Source organism: Melanostigma gelatinosum (genome assembly GCF_949748355.1).
Source record: "Melanostigma gelatinosum genome assembly, chromosome: 20".
NCBI classification, from domain to species: domain Eukaryota; kingdom Metazoa; phylum Chordata; class Actinopteri; order Perciformes; family Zoarcidae; genus Melanostigma; species Melanostigma gelatinosum.
Window position 1 is genome coordinate 11,789,094 of NC_136653.1, and position 9,263 is coordinate 11,798,356.

The 9,263-nt window shown below is 44.5% G+C and overlaps 1 protein-coding gene across 1 annotated transcript; it reads right to left on the bottom strand.

The window, feature by feature from the left end:
- Positions 1-1,956: 1,956 nt before the first annotated feature.
- Positions 1,957-7,004, bottom strand: ppp1r16a (protein phosphatase 1, regulatory subunit 16A; the record flags this gene model as incomplete). The annotated part of the gene is made up of 10 exons (XM_079291657.1): positions 1,957-2,487; positions 2,584-2,746; positions 2,853-2,982; positions 3,183-3,258; positions 3,349-3,474; positions 4,045-4,169; positions 4,685-4,788; positions 5,179-5,324; positions 6,363-6,433; positions 6,758-7,004. 10 exons carry the CDS (start codon positions 7,002-7,004, stop codon positions 1,957-1,959), a joined length of 1,719 nt encoding a protein of 572 aa, XP_079147783.1.
- Between the last annotated feature and the right edge of the window lie 2,259 nt (positions 7,005-9,263).

Below are 9,263 nucleotides of genomic sequence, written 5' to 3' on the forward strand. Positions count from 1 at the left end.
GTCTCTTTTGTTTTTGGAGAAGAGAAAGTGAGCCACAGAATTAGCTGCCGGTGTGTGAGAAGGACAAAGTGTGAGAAAGAGAAACCTCCAGATGCCTTGGAAAGGGCTTGGGGAAGACATTTGATATCTCAATCCAAAACGGTTCACAAACAAGCATGTGACGTACCGGCGACCTTGTGTGATGCCGTGCGTATTTTTGGCATGTGTCACACGATGGTCTGTTCCATTTCGCCATTCCCTAATTTTTTAAAGACAGATCAACATCGCAACAGATAAAATACTTAAAAACAGCGCTCTCTTAGTCGCTCAGTAGCCTCACGTTCATGTCTGAATATAAGCAGGTTTCATTTTTAAAACACGCCCCATGCACAGCTGTCACCAAGGCCACATACAACACGTCCTGGACAAAGTCTGTGTGTGCGTAAATGTGCGAGTGGATAACGAGCGAGATGAAATTCTGTTAAGTGCATCTAAAAGGAAAACCAAGTTGGCATAAATAAGGCAGCAACTTGTACCATTATAACATGAAACAGTGGGTGGGGACAAGTGTGTGGCTTGTCATGTGGCCATTATTTGACCACGACTAATGTATAAACTAAAAGAAAACAAACATGGCTATCTGATTCCGTCCTTTAAACAATACCCAGAGACATAATACTCACATTCATTGAAGAAATCCACTTGGAAAAAAAGAGGAAAATACAGAAATCGATTGAACATTTATATTTTGTTTCTCTAAACAGAGCTCAGTGAAAATCATGAACAAAACTGAATTGCCATACAGAAATGAGAGTGCACTGACCGCTGGAGGACGATATCATGTCATTTTATCCCACTGCTCGTCAATTTTACATGTGGGACTTTGTGCAAGCATTGCAAACCTACAGTATATCAAACCTGACACCTAAAGAAGGCACCGACCTTTGACAAAAAAAAAATCATCATATGACAAGTTCACTTGGTTTGACAAAAAAGAAAAAGCAATATATCATCTCTTTGATAAATATTTTGCCCTCACACTTTTAATCTTAAAAAAAAAAATGTACACTACCAGCCATATTCAGAATCAGATCGAATAAATAATGTGATTCCATTCAGAGAGTAGAAAAATAGAAATACTGACAAAAAATAGAAATGATGATGAGGGGCTGAGTCAATTTTCCACCGATTCAAATATACATAGATGATCTCACATAGTATTCTTGTGACAAACAGTTGATTTACAAATTGCACCATTACAAATGTTGAAATGTAGGCTTTTCTGTGCACTGGAAAAGTAAAAAAAAAAAAAAAGAAAAGCCTCAGGATATTTTCAGTCCAAAAAAAAACAAAGAAAAAAAATCAAGCAAGGGAACAGTCCTTGTTTTCATCTTTGCATGAATGTAGAATGAGAGTAGCTATAGCGTATACTGAATCTATCACGACCAAACTATCTCTCAACCACAAATAACCCGTCTTATCATACCCTCATAGCACTTCAATTGCATTCTTAATTGAAAACAAATAATCTTGAACTGCTAATTCAAATTCATCTTTTTGCAGTTAGTTCAACTTTTACATGATTCTAAGGCTTTTCAATGAAATGTCAATCTACAGCAGTTGAGCAGTGCAGTAAGAGAACAAGTTAAGCAATGGACAAAGACTGGAACCTGTAGTTCTCCTCTGAGTCACTGTACACCTAAACGAGGCAGTCACTAAAAAGGAGGAAGCGACAGGGAACGCTAGGACCTTCAGTGTAACATGTGTATTGTATCGAAAAAAGTAAATGACAAATAAGCGTAAAGATTCCTCTCCAGCTCACTGAAATGCAGTGTAGATCAAACCCTCATTGGCATGTGGCCTTAACTTGCAGTCTTCAATGATTTATTTCAAGCAGGAAAGGTTTTTGCCACTTTGGAGTGTAAAATGCCGAGCTTCTCTACTCTGTAGGCAAAGTGTGTGTGTGTGTTAGACTGTCTACATGAGTCCACAGCAAGGCTCCTTATTGTTGGACTGGTCCTCCTCGGGGGCTCTGAGTTTCAGCAGAGGAGGGTCTCCGCTGGCTGGGGTGAAGTACACCTGGCTCGGGGAGGCTTCCTCCTCTGCGCTGGGGGTCGTGTGGTGCTCTGGCTGGGATTGAGCGTTTGCCACCTCGGCCGCCGCTCCAGAAGGCTCCTCCTCTAAGGAAGGAGGCAGCGGTGGGGGAGGTGCCGGGTACTTATTGAGCTTGGCGGCTGCCCGCTGGCGTTTCAGCTCAGCCAGTGTATGGTGCGATTTCTCCCGAGTCATACTGTCCGCCCCCTCTCCCACTGTAGACCCCAAGCCAGCTCCAGATGCAGGGCTGAGCTGGTACGAGGCGCTACGGTCCATGAGACCACCACTCCTCAGCTCTCCGGGTACAGAGGAGGCCAGAGAAACAGAGGTCCCTCCATTACCGACACTGGACACAATTTTCCTGTCTGCAGCCTCGAGTTCCTCTAAATGTGATGTAGCTCCACTGCCAGCAACCTGAAACACAAGAGAACATCAAAGAATACATATAAGTGTAATCAGCTTCAACTCTTTGGAATTTATTTTTGTCCCATTTTCACACCCTGGACTCACCATGGTCACATGCTGGTGCAGCTCGTTGTCCGTTTGTCTGTCCTCATCGTCGTCCTGTGGCTCTGGCTGCCGGCCGCGCTCCTGCCACACCATGGCCTCTTTGTGGTGCTCCCGGCGGTACAGACTGGAGCGCTCGTTAACACTGCCACGACGGACCACCTTACTGTATAGACAAACGAGAGAGGGGGGGGGGGGGGCAGTAAAGCTAAACTGCTCTAACTTAGATTCATTTTCATCCTTGGGCTCTCTGGCCTAATGTCCCCTCTCACCCTCTGCTGCCAGTACTCGAGGCTCGTCTTTGCAGCGTGCTCTTCTGCCGGTCCTGGCTCTTCACGATGGCATCATGTTTGTGCTTCAGGTCCATCAGTTTGGATCTGACCTCTTCATCCATACACACGTCTGAAAAGTCGGTCGAAGGAAAAGGTTAGACACCGTGAGAGACATTTAGGAAATGAGTTATGATAATTAGTTCCTATTTTAGCACAGGCTACACTTTAAAGAGTGGATTAGCATTACATCATTAAAAGGTCAAAGGTACTGTCATTTACATGATTTACAGCTATGAGGCAATACAGGACAAAAAGTCTTTCTGGTCTTACCCAGAGGCGTCTCCTCCAGGACAGACTTTGTGTCTAAACTGGCTCCATGGGCCACCAACAGTTCCACCATTTGGATCTGTGGAACAAATAAAAAAACAACGCTATTAATGAGTCATTTGAAAAAAAGTGGAAGAGTCTTGTCTTTTGGTTTGTATGCAGCACCTACTTGTCCCCAACAGGAGGCGGCATGTAGCGGCGTCCAGCCATCGGAGTCCTTCGCCTCCACCAGAGCTCTGCGCTCGAGCAACAGCTCTGCCACAGACACATAGCCGTTAGCAGACGCTATGTGGAGCTGGGACAGACGGTCAACATTGGTCATTTAAGAGTTAACCTCGCGGGAGGCAGTTTAACATTTCAGGGTTTAAATTAAAGTCTAGTTTCCTTCGGCAGAAATACACGTCATGTAAAAGACAAGGTTCAAATGCAGGCAGAAAAAGCGAGCAAACTGGATATGAGTTTTACAGAGAAGAGATACTGCTGCATTTTATACTCAAATGTGAACTTTTATACTCCTGATTTAGACCTTCTTTGGAGACATTCCAAGTCATTAAGAAACTACAAGCAGCACTCCGGTGCCGACTAATAACACTAACTCTACTTCAATATTGATTGATAAACTTTAAGGAGGGACAGTTCAGACTTCTAGGACGCTAAGCACACAGCTTAGATGAATGGAAGCAATTTCTAAACTTTTGTGTTTTCCCTGTTCCGATTTCCAGACTTTGACCAGCCCTTTAATTATTGGCAGAACTCTATGACTTTGGTTGGTTAAAAATATGGTTAAAATCCCTGGCTTGTCACATCCTAATTTATAATTATTTAAATTCTCTTCATGTATTCAGTAGATGTCTCTCCGTCTCACCAGTGTTGCTCCATTAGCATCCTGTGCGTTCAGGTCTGCTCCGCTCTCAACCAGAGCCTGAATGTCAGCCAGCATGGTAGTCTCTTTAGCCCCTCGACATTCATCTATACGATCCTGAGTTATCCCTACACACACACACACACACACACAAACAGGGATAGAACCAATGAAACCTGCAGTCGTAGCACACAGACAGTAACAGACATTTGTTTTCATTTTGGTTTGGGACTGGTCAGTATTTGGCACCTGATTTCAAGTAGAGATGTGTTAAGCTTGTCAGAAAATAAATGCTTTTAAAGAAAGTACACCAATTTATGTACAATCCAACTGTACTGATGAACTGTTGGTGGTATTGGGATTGCTGATAGTGTGCTTTGGGATTGCTCTTCTGTTGTTTCTATTGCAGAGTTTGTTTCATTTCTTAGTTTTTCAATTGGTGTTTTATTGCACCTGCTTTTTAGAAAGCCTAACAACTGATCTTTTATCTCTGTAACCTGCGCAGCACTTGTGGCCTTCGCCCGGAGACTACAGGTGAAAAATGAGCTTCAAGCTATATCTGTTACAATATATGTGATATGCATTATCACTGCTAAATAAACAATCAATAAATAAGAGGCTGGATGGGACTCATCTTACTGACCCTGTTCAGCCATAACCATCTCCAGCAGCTCAAGGGTGGCCTCGTCTTCACAGAGATCGTAGGGCATGTTGCCATCCGCATTGACAGCCAGCAGGTCGGCCCCACTAGAAGCATGCACACACACACACACACACACACACACACACACACGCATAAACCCATATGCAAAGACAATTCAATGAGAGTGCCAAACTGTGACACACCTTGATGTACTCAGCCACTCAGGAATATTCATAAACTTGCAAAGTGTTTAGTGAGTCAGGCTGCAGCCATATTTGCATTGTTTATGTAAAGTAGTCTCTCGCTAAGAAAGCCCTCAGTCGGGTTTGGTCCAGAAAAAAAAATATCCATTCTGCATTCAAGCAGAATTTACATTTTACAAAGAAACATTTATAACTCAGCTCATTGATTTCTAGGATTTTGTTTTTATGTCATGAAAGCAGGAAAAACGTTCTCAGGTATGAAGGATGTGTGAATTCATGGGAAAAACTCACGCCTGAATCAGGAGCTGCACCAATCCAGTGTGTCCACAGGTGGCGGCAGCGTGCAGCGGTGTCCACAGCTCACTGTCGCAGGCATTCACACAGCCACCAGCATCCAGCAGGCACTGCACCATCTCCACAAAATCATCTATGCAGCACTGGGAAGAGAGGGAAGATGTAGAAATGTATGAAAATGTGGACACGTGTGAATGCAAAGGGAAGCACAGACCGCACAAAACAGGCACAGACAACGACAGAAAACTTAAGAGAAATGGATTAATCCATGCATATTTATTTATGGCAGCTAGTACACTGGTTTGAGTAATATAAGAATTTGCATGCATGGCCCAGCCCTCTGCTGGGTAAACACCAAGTTTTCCAAGGGGAAGAGCAGAGTCAACTGCTCTTAAAAAGAGTTCTCTGTGCTCACAAACACCCCTCTCATGAATTCATAGCAGTTAATTCATAAAGAGCCATGAACGACACAGAGAGCAAAACCAGAAGGGAGAGAAAGTGCCCATCGGAACTGTAAAAATGTCCGTGTCACTTTATATTTGTGCGTTTCAAGGTCCCGGCAAACGAAACACAGGAATGTTGTTACGATGGTTTCTTCTAAATCAGACTGTAAATGTTCAGGAAAGGAATGTAACCCTGAAGCACGCTGGCCCCCACTCATCAGAACGCCGGCCCGTGGAACTAAAGTAGTGGGAACGAATCAGTGTGTTCATGTCAACCGACTTAAGATATGTTCAGACAAAATAAAGGCAAATCGTACTTAGTGAGCACAGAGCTGTGACCGCACACAACATCAACACACACGCTGCTCAAAGGGTGACCTGCCTCGCTAAGGTCACATAGTGTTGGTGTAAAACTGTGTAGGTAACCTCATCCCATCTATTGCAAGGCTGTGAGTGTGTGTGTGTGTGTGTGTGTGTGAGCTGCTGTGGGAGTGGGTACCTGCGTATGCTTAACAGGCAGGCACTTAAATGCTGGCACAGGTGTGTTTACAGAAAACAGTGCGGTGCTAGACGACTATAAAGGAATAATTAGGTGGGGCACACGAGTAACATATTTATTCCCTTGTCAACATATCACTGGCATAGTCGTGCGTTCTAGTGAAGGCAGTGTGTGCGAGTGGGAGGCCAGTGAGGGATCTTGTCCTAGGTGTGTGTGTGTGTGTGTGTGTGTGTCTGTACCTGATGTAGGGCTGTCAGTCCATCCTCGTTGACCAGATCTGGGCTGACACCACTGTTAAGAAGCTCCCTCACTAGAAGGAGAAGAAGACAGACAGACCATTATAACTAACCACCTGGGCAGAGTGCTTTCCACATCAACGTTAGAACACTTTGCACACATCTCTCTGTCCTCAACAGATACAAGAAATGACACGGCGTGCATTCCACGTTGTTTATGGAGCACCATGCCATTGGCTGACATGTGCTTCATATCAGGAAAGGCCAACAGCAACACAACACAAACGAGCCAAATGCAGAGGTCTGGTAGTTTACAGGATTTTGATTGGTCTGGGCAGAATGGTCGAGGATAGAATAGTCTGGTATCGGTGAGAGTGTGTGCGTGTGGTTCTACCTACCCTCCTCCAGGTCATTGCGTGCAGTTGCATCCAGCAGTGTGATGGACTTGGGGAAAGTAACTTTTGTGGTGCGCGCCTTCTTCTTGTCCGCTTTGGCCCTTGACCCTCGCGTTGAATCCTTCTCCATCTGCGCCCATCCCTTCAGCTGCTGAGTGCGCCGCTTCTGGGCGTGCTTCAGGCGTTCGGTGGCACCCAAACGCCCGACCGTGGCCATCTCAGCCAGCAGCTCGCCGTGCTCTGCTGCCATGCCACCACAACACTATGAAGGAACGTCACGGTGGCTTCGCTTCTCGTTTGTTTCTCTGAATTAAATATAAAAGTTTCAGGTACCTCCCTTGTGTCCCTTAAAGAGGCCAAACAGGCCTACGTTAGGGCCTGTGGGAGAGCACAAACAGATACTGCAGTGTTTCTGGAAATATATGAAGAAACAAAAAACTCAAGCAAGCTGCAAAAATATCCAAAATACAACGAAACAAAAACAACTTATATTGCGCAATCACGTGACGGATATCTCCATGATTTCAGATGCAACCGACACAGAATTGTTGCAATGTCTCTTTCCCATCTTTGAGATGATGAAACTCTTATCGTGCCATGGGGAAAGGGAGGGAAGAAGATGCCCAAAAGAGGATTATCCAAGCTGCGGATTGTAGCCAACTGTCAGTCCTCCCATCCATATCAACTGTTGGTAACTCGGCCAATGATCCATCAAGGGGGGAGAGAGAGAGAGAGAGAGAGAGAGAGAGAGAGAGAGAGAGACGGGGAGTGAAAAGATAGTGCTAGAAAGGCAGAGTCAAACTATTCTCCGGGTTGGATGCTCTGTCAGAGCTTCTAATCCAAAGTGGTGGTGACTGGGTCCAAGACTTGGATCCAACAGAGGACCAAGTCTTTGAGAATCCATAGTGAGAATATGGTGGCAGGGAACATAAATACACAAGGTTGGAAGAAGCGGGGAGTTTGAGCAAGGAAAATAAAAAAAGGGGGGGGCCTCCGCAGGATTCACACAAGGTCCACTGTAGGATTCAAGTATCCCATGGTGGTGAGTAGAGACTGTCCCAAAGTCAACTCGTCGTCGTTGTTGTTGGTGGACTTTTTTGGCAGGTCTTCAGAAAAACGAAGGTTTCTATGATGAGGCCATCAGCAACATTGTCTTCTGTCTGCAACTGTGAGCGGGGAGAGAAAAGAGAAAAAGTGTGAGTGCTGCGTTGCAGTACAATGTACGCTGCTCTCCTAATCCTGTTATCTTTAACCCCCGAGCTCCTTCCACCTACTCCCTCCTCTCCCGCAGGAAAGCTGAGACGGTGGGACTCGTTTCATTAATGATTGACACACCCTGCAGCCCGACACACACACACACACTTTGCTGCCATTGACATACATAGGAGGGCCAGACCGATAAGTGGGATGTAGAGCAGAGAAGCGGTTACATTGTCTGTGTGTGTGACGAGTTTCACCGCGAGTACTAACCGTGGCAACCTCGCTCTCGTTACCTTTCGTTAACTTCCCAAGTAACTCACCTGGGCTCGCACGCACTCTGCTCTTTCCAGGCGACTCATTTATTATTTAGGCCCGGGCCTGTGAGCGCTGAGAGGAAGGTCAACTAGAGGCACTCGGTGAGACAGAGAGAGTGACTGACAAGCCGGTAGTCCTGGGCCACAGAGCCTCTGCAGTCAAATACCTGAGAAGGTGGGTAAACCACAGCGTATGTATTAATCAGCTGAGGCGGGTGATTCATAATAACCAGGTTGCAGTTACGTGATTCCTCTTTAGTTTATTTCCCAATGAGGTAAAAGCAGCTTTAAGATTGTTTTCAAAACTACGTTTGTATTAAAGTATCCAAAGATTCTTTCTCAACAAATAAAGTTGGTTGGACTGGTGGTGGTAAAATCAGTTACTAATGGTTTATAGACCAGTTATTAACCATGATTAAGAAGATACTTTTGGGTTGCATGGTTGAGCTAATACCCTCTGGCTGGTGTTTAGCCTTTCTTTTTGGTAATAATGGTGTTATTAATCTAGTCATATATGTTTGTGGAGTACACACTTTCTAGTAAGCCAAAGTCTACAGTAATCAGTGTTAATAAGTTGTTAATAAATCGATTTTAGTCTAGATTCCCTGCATGTTCCAGAGGTTGTGTGGTCACTTGAGTGTTTATCTGATGAACTACCTTAAAAGACACAGCAAGTGTCCTGCTGGACGAGGATGAACGGGACTTTCACAATCCAGCAACCACAAAACCTCCTATTGATGGCTTATAACCGATTTATAAAGCAGTATAGGCGTTATTAACCATGAATAAAACCAGTAGCTACAAATTAGAAATCCTTTGTAAATGTTGACCTATTTAAAAGTTGTACTAAAACATATGACACACTGTTATTACTTGAGGAATAACCTAGAATATCTGCAACATAACTACTGAGTATTATAAACTACGTCTGGAACAGAAGGCTGTATCAGTCAGAGTTTCCATTCGGCCAAGTAAAATCTCAAGAGTTCTTGCTT